General features: G+C 42.7%; 3 protein-coding genes across 3 annotated transcripts in view; 1 reads left to right on the forward strand and 2 right to left on the reverse strand.

Annotated features, from left to right (window-relative positions):
* Positions 1–12,627: 12,627 nt before the first annotated feature.
* Positions 12,628–14,713, reverse strand: LOC6739091 (glucose-6-phosphate 1-dehydrogenase). The gene has a single exon (XM_002085848.4). It carries the CDS (start codon positions 14,587–14,589, stop codon positions 12,988–12,990), a length of 1,602 nt encoding a protein of 533 aa, XP_002085884.2. The 5' UTR covers positions 14,590–14,713; the 3' UTR covers positions 12,628–12,987.
* Positions 14,714–15,854: 1,141 nt separating this feature from the next.
* LOC27208092 lies at positions 15,855–16,189 on the reverse strand. The gene has a single exon (XM_016183720.3). The coding sequence runs from the start codon at positions 16,125–16,127 to the stop codon at positions 15,906–15,908; it is 222 nt and encodes a 73-aa protein (XP_016032931.1). The 5' UTR covers positions 16,128–16,189; the 3' UTR covers positions 15,855–15,905.
* Positions 16,190–21,575: 5,386 nt separating this feature from the next.
* Positions 21,576–25,796, forward strand: part of LOC6739092 (tyramine/octopamine receptor) — a 31,077-nt gene continuing 26,856 nt past the window's right edge. Inside the window, exon 1 of the mRNA XM_016171924.3 lies at positions 21,576–22,142. The gene's annotated coding sequence lies outside the window, so the exon portion shown is untranslated. The remainder of the gene's footprint in view (positions 22,143–25,796) is intronic.

Raw genomic sequence — 25,796 nt, forward strand, 5'->3', positions numbered from 1 at the left:
GATAATTGCAGCTTGTTTATTTTGGCTTGCAGCCTGCCGTCCTAGATGAATAATTCATCCAAATAGCCAACTCGAACGACCAACCGAAAGTATTTAGTCACAAACTGTCACATGTGATTGTGACGCATTCGGCTGGTCGGTTGGCCCCAGCAGTTGTCATTTTGCGGCCAGAGTAAATAAATAAAACCAATCAAATAGTAATAAATCCAGTGTGACATTCGGAACGGGAAGGTGCAACTAAGCAGGGAGGGTGGCGGTGTGGCGAGGGTGGATGGTATAGTTTGTGGCTTTATTCTTTAATCTCTTAAGTCAAATACTGTAATATTTTATTTAAGGAAAATGCGACTGTTTGCTGGCGATAAGAACAACAAAGTTAAGTCAATAAGTCAATTGAATGTCACAAATGCACCCGACTTATAAACCCTTTGTCATATTTTTATCATTAAAGCACAATTGTAAGATGTTTAGCATAAAAATATGCTTATAATTATTGTGAAACTGTTAAAGGGGCTCCAATCAAAAAATTAACATTTTCTATATTGTTACAGCTATTAGTAAAAAGAAGGGACTTGGAATCCTAACATGTAACCCCAGCCGAGTTGATCTGTCCATGTCCGTTTTTTTGTCCGTCTGTCCGCATGAATGCCGGGAACTATAAAGGACAGAAAGTTAAGATTAAGTATACAGATTCACAGATTTACACCACTCTCTTCGCATAATTACAACTTGACTGGGTAATGAGTCAACGTAACGAATAATTTTATTCATCATCTCTTCAAACAAATATAACATTTTGTGGCCGAAGCATACTTCTCACCCCACCCCTGCGATCAGAAAATCAACATTGTTCGTCTTTCTAATTTCATTGCATAAATTAGGTAATTAAAACGAAATTTTATGTGCTGCTATAAGCTGCCGACTCGGTCCGGCATTCCTACACCGCTGCCAATTTTTAATTCCGAAGTCTGCTAATCACATCAGGAAGGTGAGCCACCCAACACCAGCCCTCTTCCCTGCACAAGTAATTATAGCAATTAAAAAGTTGGAATGATTTGTGTGTGGCGAATTTATCTCTGCTGATTTGATCAGCGGAATGCGCCCAATGGGGCTGTTTGCATTTAATTCTGCGCTGCTGGCGCACAATGTCCTGGAAGGAGGAAGTCGACAAGACGTTGTCACCACCACTAATGGAATTAATTGGCGCTCTGTGTTGAATGCTAATAAAATCAGGAAGCCCCACAACAAGAACTAACTGTGCGAAACAAATTAGACAAAACTTGAATGCTTTAATTAGATTACTGCCGAAGGGGCGAAGGACTAGCGTGTACTCCGATAAACGAAGGTTGCACTTCGTCGAAATTCATGGCAGGGCTGACTACCAGCACGGCGCAGATTGTCAATTAGCATAAACTCCGAGAGGATTATGAGGGGATTAAAATAAATGTGGCCTGCTGCTTCCCCAGTACTTAGGGCTTTGTGTGTGGTGTGCTTGGTAAATGGCATTATCGAAGGTTAAAGGTGAACTCATTATGTGTAGGCCGCTGTTAAATGTTAAACACCATTAATGAGCCACATTCGTCCTGGCTCGGCTTTAATATAACTACATATATCCACGCTCGAATTTATTAATCCTTCCCCACTCAGCGGTTAATGCAACTGACCGCCGCCCGGTCAAGTGACAAAGGGTCGATTCGCCTGTGTCACACCGTGTGCTGCCTGCAACAAAAGGACCCACAAAGTACAAGTCGGGCTCCCCAGTGCCCATTACTGGCTGGTCCCGACCAGCCAGCCGTGCAGCCGTGCGGCCAGCCAAAGGTGTCCGTAATTGTATGTGAAACTTGTTGAAGGCTTCAATTATGACGATTTTACACGGCGTAAGTGTGCTGGTGCCCACATCGCAGGGCAGGAGGCCGAGAATTTTGAACGGGGTTCGTATTTACCATCTAAAATAATAAATATTGGTTATATATTGGTATTGGTATATATTATTAACAAAAGAAATCGAATACTTTATATGAAGCGACACCGTTTGTGGATCTCACTTACCTCAATAAATCTCAATAAATTAATGGTTTATATCAACTTAACTAGTGATTGGCTTAGTACATAATCATTTCAAGAATTATCAGCGATTTCTTGTTCCGGTGAGCAGCACAGTTGGCCAATTGATTCGTTGCTGTCGCGTTGCCAGTGAAGCCCCCTTTTGGGAAAGCCCCTGGCACACACACCTTCGCACTGGCACACTGCAACCGCATCGCGACTTGCACTTGCCACGATTCAGTGGAGTTCACGGGGTCCTCCGTCGGGGGGCTCCGTGGACTTCGACGTGGGTCTGCATGGTCTGCTCCATGGTCCGTGCTCCGTGCGCCGTGTTGTTCAGCGCCGGCTGACTTGACTTGGCTTGGCTTGGCTTGGTTTGGTTTGGCTTTCATGTTGTTGCTGGAAAGTGCTGGATAATTGGCGTAAATAGCAAAACAGCAAATTGCCATTAACTATTGGAAAAATGTTCGCATCGCTTACCCCGCCTTTGGCTCGGGGGCGGAGAGGGCGTGGCCCTGCTGCTGATGGCGTTTGTGCTGCGTAGGTGTCGGTGATTACGCGAAATGCAATTAAAAATATTTAAGCTGCATGCACAGCAGCAGTGGCAGCAGCAGCTATAACAACAGCAAAAGCAAAGCGCAGCAGCAACATCCGAACATAAATAATGTGGAACCGTTTATTAAAGCGCTCATGTGCGCTTAAGTGAGCCGCCGTCCTTAAAAACTGAAATCCTGCTTTTTGCCGTGGTCTGATCTCAGCTGATTTTTAAAGGTTTTTTTCGCGTGTGCAATGCGAGCCGCTTAACGCCATGCTTATTATGATGTTGCCGCAGCTCGTAAAGTGGAATTTAAGGCCCCTCCTCTCGCGCTTTTTTGCGCACTCAATGCGATGGCTATTAATTAACAACGGATAGCGACTGTTTGTTTTTTACACATGCCAAGCACGCAGATTAATAAAGTGATACAAAAGACCGGAAGGGTCCGAACGAGAGGGAAGATCCAGTACGAACGAGAGGCAAATATGAAAAAATTACGCACTGCATCCAAATGAGACTGAGTGAACTGGAAGGAATGGCTCCTCTGGACATGAGGCTTTCAGTAAAGTCAATATCGGATGTGTACTTTGCGAGATAAATATGGAAACCCGATGGATACGCCAGCTAGATTATATTGTACTCTTAATTGTTCCTTTTCACCGTCTTAACTGCTTCGCCATATTAATTAATTAACACGAATACGGTAATTTTCCAGGTACTCATTAAAATACAATGTGTTGCCAAACTTATCACTATCAAAGTCTAATTAAAAACAAAACCGGAGAAAGTTAAGATTCTTCCAGTCGAACTCTAGATACAATTTTCCAGTCAGGCATTGGAAGTGATGAGAGTTGTTAGTGGAAAAGAAGACGCCTGTTGGAAGTGCTGGAAGTGGATTGAAACTGTGGGGAAACTGTGTTTTCGAGTACCGTTTTACCTAGATCTTACCACAGTATATTTTTAGAGAAGTCGTGGCCGAACATACATATTTGCTAAATTTTATGATTTCTCTCAAACTCGAAAATTTTGCATAACTCAATACTACTTTTCTTCGTTTCGCTTGTAGAGACAAGAACTATATGTATCCTAATTTTACTTATTCGGCCGAATAAAGTATATACATATGTAGCTACGTCAATCTGACCATATCAGCATTCAGATTCCAGATCCGTAGATTCCAGAAAAAGCGTTCTTTCTCGATTAAATATTAGTTTACCCCGATACTATGATTAAATTATGGTTCCCTTGGCAGCACTGTCGACACTAACCATCTATTGAATGCAGAGTTTCCGATGGGGCAACGACGCCTTAATCATAACAGAATATTTAGCTAATGTATCAAGTATTCGAGGATAAAGTAAATATTACGATAACTTACTTCGGAACCGCCAATACCTGGCCAAATTTCACAGCCAAAATAAATACCCTGTCAAGCCGCCAGACCGTAAGCGCATATCCAGCCCAAGGACTTCGTGCCACGACAACAGCCCCGTGGCCCTCAGGATTGAGTCTGGATTTGAGCCAGCCTCAGATTCGGGCTCTTGATGGTTATTATGTTAATTTACATGTCTGATGGCCCTAAAGCTGCGCACGGCTGCCCCACAACCCGTGCCCATGTGAGTGGGTGCGTGGCAGGTGCGACTAATGCATAAATTCCCTATAAACATATAGATTGCGCCGAGGAACAGGCACACGGCACACACATACGTCACTCCCGCTCAAAGTATGCAAAGTTATGTGCTAGCCTATGCGCGAAGGCCTGACTTGCCCATAATCGCGACTTCCCCTGTATGAGCAGCCGCGCGTGCTTTATAGGCCAAAACAAAATGAGTTTCTCGCATGCCTGGCTAACGCTCTCTGATGGAAAGCGGATGTGGAGCCGTGAGCCGAGCTCGTGAGGAGCCTGCAGATATCCTGAACCCATCCGCGATCAACAAGGTATCTAAGTCTCGACATCATTTATTTTATTGCACATACAGGTCAGGACATTTTCAGTAGAAGTAGAGGTTCTCGAACGAACATTCTAAAGTATTTATTTTTTATTCAATTTACACAATTGCACTCTCGCAAATAGTTTTCACTAGTCGAGTAATGGGTATCTGCTAGTCTAGAAAGTCTACTATGTCGTTCTCGCTATCTCTTATTTCACCTTCCAACTTTATGATTGTATTTTACTCTCTCTTTCTCTTAACTCACGCACTCACCTCGAATGGAAACAGCGATCCCAACAGGATCCCAACCTTCGGGGCAAGTGGAGCTGATGAGGGTGGGGCGTGGCCATAATTGAGCTAAAATAGTTTGCATAAAAATGCAAATTGTCGCATATCCTGCACTTTTCCATTTAGCTTCGAACCTTTCCAGCCAGCTCCTGCTGCCAGCGACACAGGCACAAATTTGTTTGGGGCCTTATCCTGGCAGCGAATCTCGCTGGCAGCAAATGAATGAGAGCAAATGAAAGGAACGTTGGCCAATTTGCTGTTCGCTGCCTATTCGAATGCGGGAAAAACGTTAGCGATTGTTTCTGTAGCTGCTGATGCGGTTCGCAGGCAAATATTGCATTAATTGAAACGCAGCCAAGCGGCGATGGAATTCTTTGTGCCCGCACATGCGAAGGAGTACATACTACGAGTATAATTGAGGGGTTCGGCGGAGCAGATCTGAAGGGAGGGCTATGGAAACTAGAACTTGCCCCATGTCAGGAGTAAATTAAGAAATCCACAGATAATCTCGGGACACATGCCAGAATAATTCATTCGAATACGACAGAAAAGTCATATGTCTGCATATTTTACTCATGCTTTCTAGCCACAATGGCACGACACAGTCTGAGGATTAAATTGAGTTAAGAAAATATTTTCGCATATTAAACGAGTGTCAAAGCAGTCGAGAGTGGCGAGTAAAGTTGCCAGAGACGGGACACGGATTTAATGAGATAAATTTTTGATTTAAGCATTTTTGCAGGACAAGAGGCAGCCACCGCACGCAGGGGAACTATTTTCGTTTTATGAGATTTTATCTTATTTAATTTAAACATACTTTTTGCATCCTCTACTCGGTACCCTTCATCCACAGCCCTGCGCCCTGCGCCCTGTGCCATACTCCGCGCTCCCAGCCCTCCGGCTGTCAACGGCAGCTTTGTCCTTTGCGCTGCGCGCTGCAAACAATTTAAAGACAAAAGTTGGCCCAAGTATTAAAAGTTTTCTAGCTACTTGTTAGTTAAATAATAATGCGTAAAAGGAATTCCGAATGCAGCAGCTCCTCCAGCGCAAATGCAATTAAATGGCGACCGCACCTGCAGTCGAATTAGCCGCCCTCAAAGGAAACAGAAAAAAGGGGAGCAAGATGCGGTGCCTGAGGCGCTTTTGTTTTCGCTTGGGGTATCTGCACTTAGGCAAAGGATAAGCAGCAGCCGCAGATCCGAAAAGCTTTTCTCGGACAACAATAAACCAAATTGGCAGGTTAAGTTGCGAACCGCTGCTTCCCAAGCCCCAAAAACTTTCAAATGTGAAATAATTTTCCACCCAGTCCCTGTCGAAAATCACATGGCGCCAGGACCAACAGAGCCAGCAAAGGACATGCAGTGTCTTTGGGATTTCGGGTCCAGACCGACTGGTCCTTGGTGCTTTTTCCTTTCGGCTTTGGCCTGGGGCCGTAGACGAACATGATGAGCATTTTTATATATTTCCCTTTGTACCGAGAATTTACGACTTGGACATGTTAATATGTGCGGATCTATATGACGCATTAAGTTGTGATTTATGCAAACTTATTTAAGCTCAACAATCAGATAAATCTCAAAACTTTATGCGTATATTAAGTTTCCATGTGCGGTTGTCGAGAGATGAGACTGTGTTAACAATTCCTTTAGTTTGCAGTTGGATTTAGTCAGGCTTTATTAAAAATCCTCTCAGCCATTAGGTTAAATTAAAATTTGGCATTAAGCCAAGGGTGTGAGCCTTTTGAAGGGATTTTCGATAATTTAAATTTAATATCCCTTTTAGCTTGCAAAAATTACTGGGCCATTATAGCCCATTATATTATTATGCAGAGCATGATGAACACGTTATCCGGGGTTTCAGCTCAGAGTTATTTTTTATTTCCCGGCATGCGAACTGTGCTCAAATTTAAGCTTTGGTCCACAGCCACGCAAAAATGTACACCATAACCACCCACAACTAATTAAGTGGAGTGGCGAAAAGGGAAACCAAATTGATGTGGTCATCATCAACTTTTATGGAGCCTCGCTTTGGCGAAAATCCTTTAAAAGGCCAGCAATTTGACGAGAACCTATACATATACAATGTCTGTATGATGTAGCATATACTGTATGTAGCCGGCCCCTTTATGAGTTCAGATTTGGCTAAGAGGACAGAGGTCATTGATATGCCCACAAACTGTCAAACGAAAATTTGCTGTGCAAGAAAGTGGGTTCGCAAACCGGAGGGTAGCATGACAATGGCGACCCTTGGCCCAGGATATACCACGGAAGTTCCTTTCACACGCACACACTCACAGATGCACACACTGGCGACCTTTGGGCGTTTGGTCAACTTCCGCCCCAAGGCAACCGGAAGTGAGCCAAACAGTCGCCGTTGAGCCTGTCAACTAACGGAAGTGGCAAGGGGGAGAGTTTTCCCCCGCTGAGTCACCTGATCAAAGTTATTCCACTGTCAGCGAAGCCTCGAAAGCCTGACAAATGCAGACGCAGTATGGTGTGTCGAACTGCTCAAAAAGTTCCAAGTCCGGTAAATCCTTCTGAAAATTTAATATGTGCAGAAGTTAGGCAATTCGGTGTATCAGCTAAGACCGCTGAGAGTTTAAATGCATTAAATGTGAACAATACCTGTAACATTTCACAGCAATTAACTTTTTAGTCAGAATAGCATAAACTGTGTAGAACGGAAAATAAGACATGAAAGAACACTTTGGTAGAGTTGCTCGACTACCAGATATCCGTTACTCGTTAGTCGGAGTGCGAGAAAGATATTTCAAAATGTGTGTTAAATATCGATATAAATGGGCAAACAAAAATTTAAAAGAATAAAAAAAAGAAAATATTTTAAAAGAAATATGATCCCGATCAAAAGTAATCTACCTGTTACATGCTTCTCGTCGAATCTATATATACCCTTTACACTCGACTTACTCTCGTTTAATGTTATCTTAGAATGATTAATAGTCCAGAAATCTCAGGCGCCTTTTCAATGCTTTCCAAGGAATTCATTGAGCCAATTAGGAGCTAAGATCTCCTTACCGCGCATCCTTCTATCTGGCCGCTTTCAGCACAAATTCAGCTTAAGCTGCCTCCCCCGCCAGTTTGGCCCACTAGCAAAACGAAATTTGCAGTTGGCCCGCCATAACTCACACGGTTTAGGTTATTAGCGTAATGCAGCCCAGACGATTGTCGCACAAGGAGTCAAGATGTTGGGTGTGGAGCGAGGAGGATGTGGGGTGGATGTGCATAAACCGCGACGTATGCGAGCACATAACCCTGACAAATGGGACTCGGTTCCTGGACAGGTTCTGCACGAGGTGTCTGGGTTTGCATTTGAAATTTATAATGCAGCCGTAACTAAAGTCGGGCGAACCGCACTCACGGCGCTCGCATCTCTTAGATTTTCACATCGAAATTGCCATTATGAAAATGCTTAGCGAGAAGAACCATTTTCAAATTATAATACGCCGTCGGTTGGGTCTTCAGAGCGGAAGTACACTTTAGTTAGAGTGAATTACCTCGCACATCGGCAATAACTCAACCCAGTCAATAAAAATAGGAGCAGCAGTTGTGGGGGATCCGGGAAAAGCACTTCATAGCTTGTTGGGAAAAACCAAAAGCGCATAACAAATAAATTTCCTCAGCATAAAACCGTATTTACGATCCGGGAATAAACGGCAAATTGTCGCATAATATTTATTTGAGCAAAACAGATATCAAATAGGGCCAAGACCCACTTAACCGAGGGGCGGGACTCAAATGGAGATGACTCGGCAAACGAGATTCGTCGTGTGTCACTTCTAATAAGTCTAACCAGTTTCGATGGTGGCAGAGCTTCGATTTGGATTCAGAACCGAGCAGATGACCCTAATGTGCGATAAAAAATACGTCATAAAATGCAAGGGCATGAATGAGGAAAACATGAGTAGAAAGCGGAACAAAATATTTTACTGGCATTGGTTCAATTTGACATTTATATTCTGTAGAGACAAGCTGAACAAAAAAATCGTCTTCTGATTTTCCTTACATAAGTGTTATTTCATTTGAGCAACAAGGTTGGAAACCGAAAACTTATTGAAAATGTGAAAATATTGAAATAAGTTCGCAATGCTTAAATTTTTACATCGTTGCACATAACAAATTTCCTAGGTTTTCGACGTTTTCGAGTCCCCTGCAAGATGGATAGGATTATTAAATTATCAAAGCATCCCGAAAAACATTTCGAATTTAAATATTCATGAATGAGAAGCCGGTCGTAAAGCGCAGACAATTTGCATATGTATATGCATTGAAGGGGAAGTATTTCAGGACTTTTCGGAGGAGGTTGTCGGGTAAAAGCAGCTGACTCACTGAGCACATAAAAGAGGACCTGGGTACGGGTGGAAAGTCAAGCACCTAGCTCATATTACGACATCCTACGCATCAAATGACACGTTTTAACACCAGCACAAGTGCAGCGAACGACGCACACAGGGGCACCAACCATGACCACGGCAACATCAGAAGCTGCAACCGTGGATGCCGCCATTGTGTAATGCACTAGGGAAATATATGGGAATGTGCGATTCACAAAGTATACTTGGACAATTGGAGCATGAATTCACTTTTGAAAATATGCAGAATAATTAATTTATATGGAAATAATTCTGGCAGTTTTCGTTACCCGAATTATAAATATTTTCCCTGTGGCACAATACAATTATAATTCAGCAGGCGTAATTGTGTCTTATTGTGCTTTGTAAACACAGATTGAAGAAAAAATAATTTATTTGTTTATATTATTAATAAGCATCACCAACATATATACGGATTTTTTCTCTCTGTGTAGGTCCACTGCATCCGCATTTCCTTCCAGAGCAATTCGGAAGACTTTGATGAGCGTGGAAAGAGGAGATGCCGTCGCAAGTGCACATGGACTATAAACCGCATTTTTACGTGCCACACGGACTTAGGACGTCGGGATCTAAAAGAGCAGCTAAACTCTTTAAGCTAATGCCTCGAAGATGGCTGTTGCCACCCATACATGTTCCAGAATAGCAACTGCCAATGAAAGTGGCCAGGACAACCATCAATTAATTGCAATATCTTTTTAATTAGAAAGCTCTCTTTGCGTCTCCTTTTCAGACGCATACGTAAAATGAATCCTTGGGGCAGGTTCTAAGAGGCAAGAGTAGCAGCAGAAAAGGCAAAGAAGTTGCATGCCAGCACATATTATTTACGTACAACGTTAAATATTTCTAAAAATGGTATATCCCAACTACTGATAAAATTCAAAATTCAAACTATCTAAATTGCCTATGGCTTGCGCTTTTATTCTTACTGATTTAAAAATACAAAGACCTACACTTATTGCGATAGTTCAGCTTTCACAAACCACAACTGAAACCCAATTGCAAGCTCTTCATAAGCAGTAGATTGGTTTCTCTTCAAATTACTTTTCATGTTGTTCTCATGCCTCACATTTCCCCTTCGCTGGCTCACATCAACGGTCCCACTACTCTAATCCCACTATTTCACACCCTTCCAGTCCGATTCGAACTAAAACTCAACTCATCCCGACTTCAGATCCGCATCCATTTCATGTTGCACCAGCATATTTCTGGGTTTTCATCACACATCCCTCGGCGAGACAGGCGTTGAAAATCTGCCCAATTCGTTTGCTTTGATTACGAGCTTGTTGCAGACCGAAACCTGCAGCATAACCAGAAACACCTCCAAAGCCACAAGTCCCTTTACCGAGCTAGTCAACATTTAGCTAACTATTTTTTCACACGCCCGAGAACCCAACATCCCTGCGCTCCACTACCCAACCCTATATCACGCCGTGTTGCTCCTTTTTTGCCAGTCACTTTTAAATTAAGCAATTTGAAATGTTGACCAGGGAATCTTTCCCTTCCTTTTCTGTACTTTCCTTTCCTTTCCTTCACTTCACTTCCAAACCAGACCGCAAAATGTTGGCCCACAACTTGTGTAGAGTGTCACGGGTTGTAATCGCTCGTTGTAGGTGGCTGTAACTTGGTCAGGAACAGGACCATCCGACCATCCTACCATCGGACCATCGGTTCTTTGGAGGACCAGTTGCAATAGCCGTAAAGATAGCGCCACTGACATACGGAACACCCACGAGTGGGCGGGATGTGGATGAACCGTGTCGAAGGATGAGTCGATGGCCAACTAACTACAATTTTTTGATTGCCCGTGTTTTGTAAGCGCGCTGGCCATTTGCTTTACCACCTCAACTGCGTCCATGGCCCACGCTCTAGAAATCGCCCTTCCAAAAGGTGGACTTTGGTCAGCTCAGCACTGCCGAGCCATTTTAATTTCACTTTACGGTTTCCAAACACGAAATCCTTTTTGCCACTAGGTACTAGGTGTGCAGCCAGGACTCGATTTTTATCGTCCTGCACTGCCCTGCTCCCCCGCAGGTGTGTTTGTTTGGGTCCCCTGTTTGTGGGGTATTAAAAAGTGAAATGGTGGAATCCGAAACCCCAAAGCGGACGTAGAAGGATGCCAGTCATATGAGTGCACGGAGAACGAGAAGGGGAGCCATTCCATGCCAGAGATTCACCAAGATTGCTCCTCTCTCCCCGAATTTTAGTTTCCAGGGTCGATTAGGTACGCCTTTCGTTTGGCGGCTTGGGTTACGCAACGATGATCTGAGCACATCTAATCCGGATTAGGTTGCACCTGCGTTAATTCGGTAACCTGCTTACTTCTTCGAAATAAGCACAAAATAATTTAATCGGTTTACGACGCCCGTCCGCCCCCTTTATGTTTATAGCAAATTAAATAGGCAATCACAAGCAGCCAACCAGAACGGCAGAAGTCCCATATGAAAGGAGCGCCAACGGCACGAGGATGGCAAATAAAATAAATAAACTCCGAAGGCAATCTCAATTGAAAGCGACAATATTGTTTTTAATGATTCTCATAGCCCAGACGCAGCGCCAAAATCTTTGGGGGAAAGGAAAATCTTTTTATTTGACTTTTTTGGCTGCCAAAGGGAGCGGGGCTGGCAAAAACCGTGGAAGACGAGCTGATAGAAAGGAAAATAACACAAAGCATATGCGTGGGTGGCCCACAAAGGCCATGGAAAATCAACAAGGACGAAGCAAATTCTAGACGGGGAAGTGGTCTCAAAATATTCTCGCGATGGCGTGGCAGGAAAATCTTTTGAGCAAACGCACGCCAAAGATAACAATGCAATTTACCCACTTAGTGCATTAGCTTATTAGACTTCGTTCCCCGAATTGAATGTGCTGCCATCGCATTTTCGCAACCGATTTACATTCGACATTTGCTGAATCAGCGCGGCATCATCGCCATCATCATGAGGAGCAAGTGACCACACTAAAGATTACGGGGTAAACAAGAAGTCATAGACTGGTGATTGAGCAGTTCAAAGTTTCTTAGCCAAAGTTGCGCTTAAGAAATCAGAGTAACTTTCCTTCCTATTGCAAACTCTCTTCCACCGTAGTTTGCAATTCATGTGTGTGTGTACTTTTTTCATCAACTGCTATATAGTTATTGAAAACTTTCCGAAACCGAGAACTTGCCAGTTGAACAACAACTGACCAACTGCCCGGGACGAAGACCTCTGAATAAGCAAGGATGTCGAATACGAGTATAAAGTGAGTTTGGTGTATTGACTTTTTGGGCTTACATGTACATTCTGAGCACCAGCAGTCTTTCACTTTTTACAATATGATCTGCTTTAATTGGGTTAATTGGAATAAAGATACGCCTAGCGGATAAAATAGAACTTAAGTATAGAATATTAATGATTTAAAAGATCATTAAGACAGCAGCACAAAAAATTAAATGTATTACCTTTAAATACAATTTTTATTAAACTGAAAACAATTTTGTATGTACAAATATAAGTAAATATAAATTTGATAGAGAATTTCGTAGTTACCATAGACTCTAGTGCCTCGCACTCCTTTCTGCAAAGGACAATGGCCAAGGCATGCGTGTTGTTTACGCCCCTCTTGGCGAAATCCTCACCGGCAACATGGGCCACATGGGCAACAACTGCAACAATGGCAGCACGGAACGGAGTAGAACCGAATGGAACGGACAGCGGTGAAGGGTTGGACTGGGCAGCCAAGGTGAAGTGATGGCCAGCTGGTGCAACACAGCAGACTGCACTTGTTTAATTAAAAAACTTTCGTTGAAGCTTTAACTATCATTACGCCTAAGGATTGGAGCTCGGCCTCTTGGACCGAGGATCCCTTACTGGCTTGAGGGCGGTGTGGGGTCCGATTAGCTGCTTGCTCTTCTTGACCGTATATTCTAACGTCTCTTCGCTCTGATGCCACTCGTCCGTGGCAAAGAAGACGAAGCCCGCGCGCTCGGCCTTGCGATAGGCCAGCAAAGGACCCCGTGATCCAAAGTCATAGTGCAACGGGCGGGGACGATCCGAATCGATGGTGTTTAGGACGGGTGAGAATATGCGCCAAATCTCGCACTGCTCATCGGAGCGCATGAAGAGCGTCTGGTCGCCTTGGAACACGTTGAGCAGGTAGCCGGGCAGTCCTTGGAGTCCCTTCGGTCCCCGATCATCCACTCGCAGGTTGATCTCGCTCTCCCGAAGGCAGATATCCTCGCCCTGCCGCTTCAGTCGCATGCGCATAAAGACCTCTTCCGTGGGGAAGGATCGCAGGACCAGCTCGTTTCGAATGTCAGTACTGTCGCTGGGGAAGGTTTCGCAGTCCACCGCCTTGTACTGGATACGCACCTCCGACTTTGTGTCGTTCAAGGCCTTTCCCGCCCGCAGGATGAATGGTACTCCGGACCAACGGCGGTTGTTGATGTGCAGCACCACCAGAGCGAATGTGGGCGTAAAGGAGTCCTTCGGGATGTAGGTGTGCTCCGTGTAGCCGCACTTCGCGGGCTCACTCTCCCGCCGGTTGTTGCGGTATTGGGCCAAGACGACATCGCCTATGTTGGGAGTTAGCACCTGGCGAAGAATCTTCAGCCGTTCGGCGCGCAGGTCGTCAGCAGTGTTGGCGTACGGCTGATCCATAGCCAACATGGCCAGCACCTGGATCATGTGGTTAGTCATCACGTCGCGAATAATGCCGAACTGATTAAAGTAGTCTGCCCGATTCACCGACACCGGCAGCTCACACTTTACGGATATCATCACCGCCGCCACGTGGCGATGGTTCAGGGTCTCGCCCCACAAGTGGTTCGAGTAGCGCAGCGCAAAGAAGTTCTGCATCACCTGCCGGCTGAGGAGGTGGTCCATCAGGTAAATCTGCGACTCCCGGAAGCAGTTGCACAGCGAGGTCTGGAAGGCCTTGTAGGATATGTCGTCCCGCGCGAAGGGCTTCTCAACTATGATTCGGTTCCAGCCCGTGGTCGAGCTGCACTTTCGACTGACATTGAGGGTCACCTGGTCGAACACGATCGGTGGCAGCGCCAGGTAGAAGATCCGATTCGCGCGCACCTGATTGTGCTTTGTCTCCTGGTGGACCATCGCCTCCGTGAGCGCCACGTAGTGCTCCGGCTTGTCGTACTCGCCCTGCACACAGTGCACGGTCGTCCAAAAGAGGTTGTACTTCGTGGGGTCCCGATGCTTGTCCAGCTCCATGTAAGGAAGAATCTGCAGCCGGTACGTCTTTGTCTGCAGCGGGGACCGGGTGAAGGTAAATATTTTGGTGCCCTGGGGCATCCGATTCTCCCGGAAGAGAGCCCAAAGCGCCGGAAACACTTTCTTTTTGGCCAATCCGCCTGAGGCTCCGAAGACCACGATGGAATACGCCTCCTCATTGTTGGGGTCCATGGAAATCATTTCGGAGAATTTAATTGAAGTATAATTTTGAGAGAATAAAAGAAAGCAAGGTAACGTAAAATTTTGGCCAAGAATAAATAGTCTTAATTTTAAAGGATCAGTGATAGATATTGCCTGGAGGTATAGACTGAGGCAAAAATCGTAAACCACACATTTGTTTTATTTAAATAACAGTTTTTAATCGGGCATTTATTAAACCATGTTCGGTTTTCCATACTTGTTGCTTTTGAACTTGACTATGGAGGGGTTTAATCCGTTTTTACCTTGTGAATAAGATCATACAAATAAGAAATTTTCTGGATATTTTAGCAAATATGGAAGACCAATTTGTAAAATATAGTAAAATTCGTTCCGGAAGAACAAAAGCAATGTAAAGTCTTTAGATTTACTCTTCTCTATTGCTCTATTAGATTACTTTTAAATTTGTGTAAATTACATCAATCATTTCATATTATTTTAATCTACAGAAACTAAGCAAAATCAGCCTCGAAAAAAGTATTTTATTCTTAGTCTATATCATACCTCTACCTCCCGCACTCTTTATCCAGCTGAGTAACGGGTATCCGATAGTCGAGTAGCCCGACTAAATCGTTCTCTCTCGTGTTAGACTGATAAACAACGAAGGAATAGGAATTCGTTCAAACTATATTTTTAAGAATTGAATTTCAGATTTTTAACACTTTTATCGAGAAATAGACAAGTTCAACATAAGGATTTAAGCCTGAATATTTTCAACGAACTAAACGCTCTTCCTAGCAGCAAAAATAAAATATTTTTAGTCAACAGGCCAGACCACTAATCCGGAAAGGGGATTTAAGCTCGGAAGGCTGCTAAACAGGAACGTTCTGGCTAGCAGACAAACTGTTTGGAGCACGGATCGGGTGGCAATAAGCCTCAAGTTCCCATAAACGCACCCGAGATGTGCAGCAGCCCTTTCGTGCCCTGCAATTCAAATTCAATCAATTCAAATTCCCTAATCCACCCTTGAAGTGCAAGCGACTGACCCAAGGGAGCCGAACTGCAGTGGCATTTCTATTTCCCTGCGTGCCACACATGTGAGATCCGGAGCAGCTAATATGAGTGGCCTCATATTGCGATTCCTATTCCTATTCCCCATCCAACCGGATACTGGAATGATGCTTTGATGCCGCAGTGGACGGGCCTTTTTAGTTTGCTATAGGAAGAACCGCATTGCTCTAGCTCTCTCTCTAGCTCTCAAATGGGAAAACCCTTTTACGAAAATATAAAGTAAAAGTCGAGACGAATATTCTATTCTGCTCCCGTTTATTGGTTCATGCATGGACCATTACCATCTATTAGGTAGGAGCTGCAGTTGTCGCCTCCGCGCCTGCTGCTGGTGTAGATCCTGTGGCACCAGGCTTCTTCTTCGGCTTGACTTTAAGGCATTTATTTTTTTTTGGGGCCAACTTAAGAGGGGGCTTACACTTTTTTGTCCTCGCCATTGATACTTCTATAGTGAAGCAGCACACCAGCATCATCAGCGTGATGATGCAAAAGAGAGCCAGGGAGATCTTCATAGCGCAGCAAATCCAGAGGGTCTAAGAGCTCATATTCACGATCGCGGCACATTCATTCACTACGTGCTATGTAATTGGGTGGAGCTAAATCTATTAGGCTGCTGACATTTCATGGTGCCTTACGGTATATTTAATGCTTTTAACTTCTTTTAACCAGATAATTTAATTTATTCCCATCAGTTTTTCACATTCCGGATGCAGCCTGCATCCACAATAAAAGCAGAACATTCAACCGGAAGAGAAATCGGCAAGTCGAAGCTTAATCAAACATTCAAATTATCAATAGCTAGTATATGATATAGTCGTCCGATTTTGTTCGAGTTAAAAACAAAATTTTTTATGGTAGCATTACGTAGGTCAGACTCATAAGAATAGACTTATAAAGGAAATAGTTATGCGGAAAGCTTTAAAACTGAGAGACTAGACAAACAGACGGACATTTAAATGGTCGCAAATGTATCCTGCGCTTTTAACTTCTAGCTAAAATCAAGGGTTCTTTGTAGCTCACAAAGTGTTTAATAATAATAACTTTTAAAATTGCATAAATGCCCATTGCCTATAAGTAAACTTTGTGACGGCGTTGTGACGGTTTTAGATTCAATTTAAATGCTTTTTTCTTGACTTCGCAAGAAAAGTCCAAAAATTAGTAAAACAAATAAGAACTAGAAACGCGTTAAAGAAAACAAACCGAAGAAACGTGCCGCACGAATCGAAATCAGGACTAATTCAACTTGAACTTTTTGTATTTCCCTCCACTTTCTGACCGAACTCATTTTCCTGTGTTTCTACGTGCCTGTCTAACTCTGGGCAATCAATATGGAAGGAGTAGTGCAGAGATTAGTTGCCAGGATATGGCAGTAAAGCCTCTCGTGTTGGACATCTTGAGCTGCAAGAGGAGGCTGTTACCGCTGTTAATTGGCTTTGTTTATGAACTAACCCGGAGTACCCTTGGAATTCACAATCCCCTTGCAAAAACGGCTTACGAGTACTAGCCACATCCAACAGCCATTCCAGTTACACCTGGCGTATGCTTGTTATTTTCCCATAATCATGGTCGGGCATTGGTCAAGTGAGCTTGGACTTACAACCGAATAAGGACAGAGACTAACATTTGAATAAGATAAGTTCCATTCAAGATACAGGTATCCTTGTGATTGATTCCGGATGAAGTGCGTTCGACACAAGTATTAATTGCCAAGTGCAAGGAAACTAATAGCTGGCAAAATCAAGTTAAGGAGTAATAAGGATAACAGAAACGAATTTAATTATAGAATCTGATGGTAATGTTTCTTGCTGATGCTCTGGTTGCTGTAATTTCTTGTTCTCATTTCAATTTTTTTCTTATTTAGTCAATGGTATTTACAAATATCTATTCGTAATTAGTAATGATCTGGTTTTTATAAAAAAAAATAAAGTTAACAACAGATTGGCCAATGATGTCAAATTTCGGCCTTGGCCACTTTTTTATATGTAATATGAGTGATATGAATAAATTCTTGCTCTGGATCATAACAGACAAATTAGTTGAATCATCTCGAATCCGGCACATCAGCCATGGATTCTTGACCTTTTCAATGACACAGCAAGAAGATGTGCCATACCTCAATTTACTGCGGCTCCTTCCTTCAGTAGCCCAACTGGCGCCCCTTGAAAGTCAATTTCAATCAGCAAACAAAGGAAATTTCTAGGCCAGAACATAAACACAAACAGAATAGTGGTCAATGAGCCCAAAACAGGAAGAGCTCCGGATGGATGGCCTAGCCAAAGTGGCTGGGACTTGTGAGATGCGGACGAGCCTGACCCAGGCGAAACTTTGCCAACGATTTATGCACCGGCTAAGCATTTTAAACACATGCATAAATCAGAAACGTACAGGACCAAGGGTGGTCTGAAATATTCGGCAAACAGTTGCTTAAAGCCAAAGTTTTTAAATGACCCATGGAACAGATCAGGCGGGAGGGGGCTTCTCTCCCGATGATGTGTGACAGTTTGTGGCAAATTGAAAGGACATGTGGCGAATATGGAGACGCCTTCGACTTAGACACACCATTAAGCTCATAATTGCCTCATAAAGATAGGCAAAATCCAAGGGCGGTCTGGGTGCCCAGAATATGTGCCATCTGCCACGAGATTATTGTGCTTTATTCGCTTTCATTTGCTCTCTCCGGGATCACATAAAATTTAATTAAATTGTTTTATTGCATTCAGGCCAAATGGCATTCCTTAAACGAACTGCCATCAACTTCAGCGTTTCGTGGGCCACGAGCCACAAGCCGTACAAAAGAAGAGAGTCGAAAAAATCCCTGTTCGCATAATTAAAGGAAGCCGCAGGAGCGACTCCCAACATTCATGTGGCTAATCTTTCATGGGATTCCGCAGCCACAAATGCGGAATCGTTGGGTCCACATTCATCAAATAAATCAAGATTTGTCGGCACTGCGATATCTCCATTTGAAAAGAGCAGAGTGTTTGCGAAATTAACTAAGTAGTTGGGCTATTTAAATGTACATATGTTTTACCGATATCAACGGGAGTGTCAGTGCTATATTATTTTACTTCGAAAGTAATCGAAATTTCGACCCTCAGGTTGACCGTTGGTCATCTCTTAATATACAGTTGACCTTTGAACGCAATGTTATGAGCAATTTCAGCAGTAATTCCGTGAAATTGAAGGACCCTCTGTAGACTTGACAGGTAAATTGTTGGGTAAGGTTAGTATAAATCGATAAGAGCGTGAAACTAAATAATTAAGTAAGGCTTAACCCACCTTATTCTAACTCGTACTGAAAGGGGGAAGTGGTCCTACAGCCTTGGATAGAAACTGGTAGCCCCTCGCACAAATGGCAAATGGCACACAAAGAGGGCCCAGAATGAAAGGAACTCATTGGCATATCTACATATTTCTGGTTCAATGCATTGCCAGAACGCACACACAGATACATACCAACACATAGGCGAGCCCGAAAACAGAATAGCAAACAAACAGGCGAACATCTCTGGCGATTATGCAGTGAAAAAGAGCGGCACCGGGAAAAGTCGGAAATGGAAATGGACTGGCAGAAGGAAAGGAAAGGGGGAGCGTGGAAATCCTCCGCAGGGCAGCCAAACCGAAAGTATTCGAAAGATGCCAATTCATTTGTGCCATAAACAACTACAAACACAATCGGATGGCAACAACAGTTAAGCTGGGACAAGATACTGGATATATCCGCACGGGGATATAGAATGCATATGCACACTGCATATTGGCCAACTATCGATCCGAGCCATTGTAATTTGCAACTTTTCATTTTCCATTTTTTGCGCTCGAAGATAAATTATTATTTGTTGGGGGTTGACAGTCAAAGTGAAATGTGAAATAATTTGTGGATTTTCCATTCGGGTCAAATTAAGGAAATTGTTTCCGGGTTCTACGTTCTACATAAATTCTTCTCTGGTAACCAGTGAACTGTTAATATAACACTGGATTCACTGAAATCAGAACCACGCAGAAATTTAGAGAAGTGATGGACTTGATTTTTAAATGCTGGATTTGAAGATTATATAGAAATTTTAGTTAGTTTTAGCCCAAAAATATTTATCTGGGCATCTAAAAGTTTCATAGACTGCCTAAACTGCATGCTCAAAAAGTTTTTTGTTCATGGATTGCATGAATGCTTTCACTTTCAAAAAAATCACAATATATGTGTTCTTTGCAAGAGTGTGTTTGTTGGGTTTCCCAAAGAGCGACTGCTATTTTCATTTTCCATTTCGCATTTGTTCATTTTCCATTTCCATGTGGGAAGGGTATGCAAATTTTCCTGGCCCGTAAACACAGACTCTTGTAAGTGTGTGTTTTAAGGTGAGTCAAGGCTTTGTCTGAAAAACAGCTAGCACCATGTGAATCACACACTTAAATGTGTTGGACATGCTTTGACGGACTGTCGGTGTTTATGATGAAAAACGGTCCCTACCCCGCCCTGTTCATCTGCTAAGAGCCCACTTGGCTTTATTATTCGGCAGGAACTCTCGCAAAGTTAGTCATTTATTTTTTGTCCCTTACTACGTTTATGCCATGAGGCTTCGCGATAATTGAAGGCATCAATTCAAATCACAGCCCAAATTCAAGACTTATTTGGTTTGGACGTTTACGTAAAGGTAACAATTTGACTTATTACTCTGGTAGTTAACAAGTGGAAAAGTAAGATTTAAAGGCGAAAAAGTGCATAAAGTACATATATTCATTTGCAGTTGTTAAAATTAATAGGGAAGAGTAATTTCCAACGGACTTGTCTGACTTGTTTTCCTTTAACCAGAAGTTCCGGCTCCGTTTTCACGCATCCTACCTGAATTCGTGATAAACAAAAAATGCGTGAAAAGTTAATGGCATAAACACCGTAGCTGTTTCCAATGTGTGCCTGTGTGCAGGATAATTTGATGCGACATGCAACTTCTGAAACTTTAATTGACATCAGCAGGGAGGAGGTGCGGTCAACATGGCTCAGCACGAGGCGACCCACAACAACTGGGACCTAGTCTATAACCGGCTGGCCAAAGGGTTGCAGCTTTCAAATAATCCAGGTACGCTGCTCATCTTTTTCAGACTCATGCTCCAAGATAATTGAGTTTCCTGCCTGCAGCCAGCTCAAGCTGCAAGAACAATAACCGGAGCAGCAGGAGCTACAGAAAATTATTGTATCATTGCGAAACGGAGTGTGCGAATAACCACAGCCCTTCTTCTCGTGCTCATCATCCTGCCATGAATCTGTGATGCGAATTGCCACTTCTTGCAGCTGTCTCCTTGGCACGATTCTCCATGTAAATGCCATTTTCCCAGGACACAGACCGAAAGTGCGTCAAGAAGTGAAAGTGAAGAAACGAGTTCGAAATTCTCCGTTTGCAGCGGGAATGCTGTCCTATTTTGAGGCGTCAACCTATTACTTTTTAAGACACTCGGCTTTAATTTTATTCAAGCAACATTTTAGTTTTTACAAACTGTCTACAGAACTGGATTGTCGATGTCCGATGAGATTGCAATTTTAATAATAATCGATTGAATCGAATTTTCTGCCCTTATCAACATTTTTTTCCATAATGAAGTTGCAGTTTTATGATAGCAGAGGCTAATATTGACAGTCCTTCTTCCCTTAAGACCATTTGTAGGTGTTAAGTGAACATGACTAGATATTAAATATATATTATATACAATAAATATGTCATTAGATCACAAAAGTCAGAGGGAAATGTAAATGATTTTAATTTGTTTTTGATGCGTTCAAAATGTACTAAGTATTTTTGGGCCCGTGCTGAATCAACAGTTTGGCAACTAAGAGAGAATCGTTAAGAGAGCGGCGTTGCCCTGCTTTGCCGACGCGTACCACTCGTTCCGACCCGAATTGTTTCGGCCCGGCCGAAAAGGGGAGCCGACAAAGAGGCGAACTGTTGCGGGTGGCTGAAGTTTAAGGACGGACCGCTCGCCTTCAGTTCCGTGCGAATTGGCGTTGGGTGTGGACGCGAGTGGCGGAAGCAGGCGGCGTCGATATATACGAGCTCTTCCATCTTTCGTGATGCGGTATTAGAAGCTGGCAGCTCAGAGATTCCCGCAAAGTTCAAGTGACAATTTGCCAGCCAACAACAACTTTCCGACGCAGGCAACGCAAATTGAATTCGATTCGATTCGATTGTCTCTCGATCTTCATCGATTCATTACGCACAGGAAAAGAGGGCGAACCATAAAGTTCTGGTGAAAAAGTTTCCTGGGCTCCGTTGGCGTGGCAAAGCAACCGAAACCAAACCGAAATTTCTCAAATGAGCTTTGCTAACGACGGGCCAAACCAATTAACAGAATTCGTTCTTGTGTAATAAATAAATTGCAAACAATTATAACTTGCAGTCCACTCAGGCATATTCAAATGAAATGTGCCACAAAATGTTTACGGCCATTGCAACTCAAAGCGACAAGGTGTTGTGGCAGTGGCAGGAAAACTAAAAGAAAGTCGTAAGGCTTTACCCAAAATTAATAACTGATAAAAGCAGGTAAGGCAAAACACCAGCTTAATTGCGGATTAAGGATATTCCAAATATTTTATAAGAACTGACAAGAAATTGTTATTTATTTAAAAATAGATATCAAATACTAATAATATAGCCCTACAAACTAAACATAATTTTCCAAATTTTAGTTTAATAATGTCGTAACTTAAACAAATTCTAGTAACTTAACTTAACCAAATGACCAACATCAATCATGTATCTTAACTAAACGTTATACTATAGCGAAAGTAAACATCTTTAATTACAAAAAAAACAAAAAACAAGAAAACTTCCAAAACAAAAGACACACAGCCCAAATTTGACACTTTTTCAAAGAAAAAATAAAAAAGTGTCACAGCATATTTCTTCTTTGAACCTCTATCAAGTTCGGCAGCACATTACAATTATAAATCAATCAATATTCTTCAAAGAACCCACTTTCATTAAAGACAGAACCTAAGAAATCAGATTTTTAAATCTCCCACACATTTTCCTCGCTCGCATTCCTTCCGTAATCCCAAAAAAAAAAAAACTTCGCCCATTACCTATGCCAAGGAAAAAAGGCAATCCACACTGGGAATGCCAAAAAAGAGCATGTGTGTATTAGGGAAAAAGAATGAAGGTTTCCCAAGTGCCACGCCGTGTGTTATTTGAACACCTTTAATTAATTAAACGGCACAGCTCCCGAGTGCGTGCCACCTAAAACTTCTTGCGGAAAAGCGGTTCTGCGGGTGCCGGAATCTTTCTTGGGAGGCTGCGAACTCAACAGCGTGAGCATGATTATTATTTTATTTCATGTTGCGGCTTTTAAGTAACAGACTTAGCACAATCGCATGCTGAAAATCCCGGCTATACGCCCCCGGGGTCTGCGACCCAGCGAGTGCTTTTGTCCCAAAGCGTGCCGCATTTATACCAATTTGAAAAGCGCGGCTAACTTTCGCGCCAACCTCATGATTATATATTTATTTGATTTTTCCGGTCTGCGGTGGCTGGTGGCTCCTTCCAGCCCCCGAGCGCGGCGCTCCATCTTTGGGGTTCGTTGCCCAGAAAGTATTTACATAAAATCTAATCAAAAGGCAGGCCACATTATCTGCTCGGACTGCCGCCTCATGAAAATTTCAATAAGACTTTGACACAGATACGAATCCACGTGCATATGTTGCTGTACATAAATATACAAGTAAATATATGCCAACGTATATGAACATGTGACCTGCACCTCAGCTACAACCCGGCATCGTTTAGTAAAAGACGTTTCAGGACTCGAACAACTCTAAAAGCGTTTTTAATAATTCACAACTTTGTATTTTGCTGCTTGTCTGCCAAGGCGGCGAGAAACTCTTTAAGGTCTTGTTGAATTTATTTGTATTCCCACATTTTAAAGAAATCTGTGCAAAAGAGTGAATACAAAAATATTTCTAAGTTATTCAAGCAGAAAATATGAATAATTTGAATTGGAGGAAGGGAGGAAACTATAGTCGATTTCCTCGACTATCTGATACCCGTTTTGGCGCATCGATACAAATGTTTCATAATTGTGGATGTGACAGTTTTAGGGGTTTGTGGGCGTTGGGGGGACGTGTCATATCGAAATAAGTCGGCGAGACAAATATAAAAATGAAAACAATAACAAACAATTTTAAAAGTAAGGAGCCTGACATTTTCCCGACAATTAGTGGTCAAGATGTTTTTGGCATATCGATAGAAATACACAAGTCAAATATTAAAATGAAAAAATTCAAAACATTTTTAAAAGTGTGGGCGTGCCAGCTTTGGGCTATAGAGTGGGCGTGGCCAAGTCAAATATTAAAATGAAAAAAATCCAAACATTTCTTAAAAGTGTGGGCGTAAAAGTACACGTTTATACGTTCTCTACTTTTATATATGGGATTCATTCTACCTGTTACATAAACTTTAGCAATTCTATTACGACCTCTTACTCTACGAGTAATTGGTGTAAAAATTGTTCAAAGATCCTAATCGATAAATCACCGAAATCTCTTGGGTATTTAGGCAAATAAAGTGGGCATATGCCCAAACAGATTAATTTATCTTTATGCACAGAACCAGCGGGTTCCTATCTGATTGAAAATATGTGTTAGTCGGGGAAACTGTGACATTTTATTTCCCTTTAATATAGCCGCAAAAAATACATTAAAGAAAATTGGAAGGGAGGAATCAAAATTAATGCAGTTAAGCCCGGCAATGTAATCAATGAAATATTGATATTTTTAATGTTTAATCTTTTCAATTAAATTGGCAATGATTTACGCTGTCCACCCGAAGATGTTTGGCCACCGAATTGAAATGACACATTAAACCCCGATACGAAACGTTGCGACATGGCAGCGGAATTGTAAATGATGTTGTCGCATAAATCAATTAAAATGGTAATTGAAAAATAATTAAATATACAAATTAAGTTGCAAGTTGCTTGGGCTCATCTGCATTAATATGCCCAGTGATTTAATGAATAAGTCTGCTTGTGCTTTCCACGGGGAGCTCGGCACACGCTGGGCCTCAATCGTTCTGCCAATAAATATCCAAGCCCATCCATTAGCTTCCCATTTTAAATTACGTATACGCCCCGCTGCCGCACAGAAACAATAGAGTTTGTTTTTAAAGGCATTCACAGGCCAAGTGAGTATTTATTTAGTATATGCCAAGTATGCGCCCAATAAAACTATTCAACTAATTGCGGTAATTTCGATTCCATAACGCATACGCATCGTGGACCCGTTGAAGTGCCCCCTAATTGGTTCGGAAAGCTGCCTCCGTGGCACAAAATGCCATTATAAGCTCTTAACGAACACAATAACAATGAATTCGATCAAGAGGAAATCATTTCAATTCGGTATTTTCATTTTGTATGCACAATTTCTGGCTTTCCATTCGATCTGCCTTCCCGATGCATATACATCTTAATGCATTCGCTTAATTGAATGCCCCGAAAGGGGCTGGGGACATTCATCCACCAATCAATCAATCAGCGAGCGTGATGAAAATTATTTTAAGAGCCAAATAACACTCGCAGCATTCAAAGTCGGAGCAAAGGAAAGTAAAGAACTGTAAAGGAAAGTTCGAGCTGCGGTTTGCATAATAATGGGATATGCCAAGGCCGGTTAGGAATGCGACTCTGGGTTCTCAACTGACTTCTTCCCGGCCAACAGTACGTGCCGCCGTCACTGAGCAGGATCGGATGGATAGTTCGGTGGATTTGGTTAGACTCTGGCCACTCAACCGCAACGGAGATACAAATTAGCAGCTGCAGAAATTCTTCAAATTTGTCTAGCAACTGGAAAGATTTGAACTACCACAAAGCAGTAATTCAATATTAGTTCACTTTCAACTGAACGCGAAAGCAAACAGAGGTGACTGGCCTGCCTACTTATGAGGGCTAAGAAAGCACTTTCGGCTTAGGGCGTGAAGCAAATGGAGCGTGGTGCATGTTAATTGAAAACACAAGCCGACTGACAAGACCTCCGGCTCCGTTTATCCGAAAACGGAAGCTTTCTGGTCAGTTTTTCTGCTGGTTTCCCCGATTTGCATAATATGCTAATTACGACACACTTTCCAGCGCATAAATCATTCATTAATCATCCAATTCATGTGCGGGCTCTTCAATTAGACCCTGAACTTTTCGTCTGTTTAAGCTGG

Source organism: Drosophila simulans, chromosome 3L (genome assembly GCF_016746395.2).
Source record: "Drosophila simulans strain w501 chromosome 3L, Prin_Dsim_3.1, whole genome shotgun sequence".
Classification (NCBI taxonomy): Eukaryota; Metazoa; Arthropoda; class Insecta; order Diptera; family Drosophilidae; genus Drosophila; species Drosophila simulans.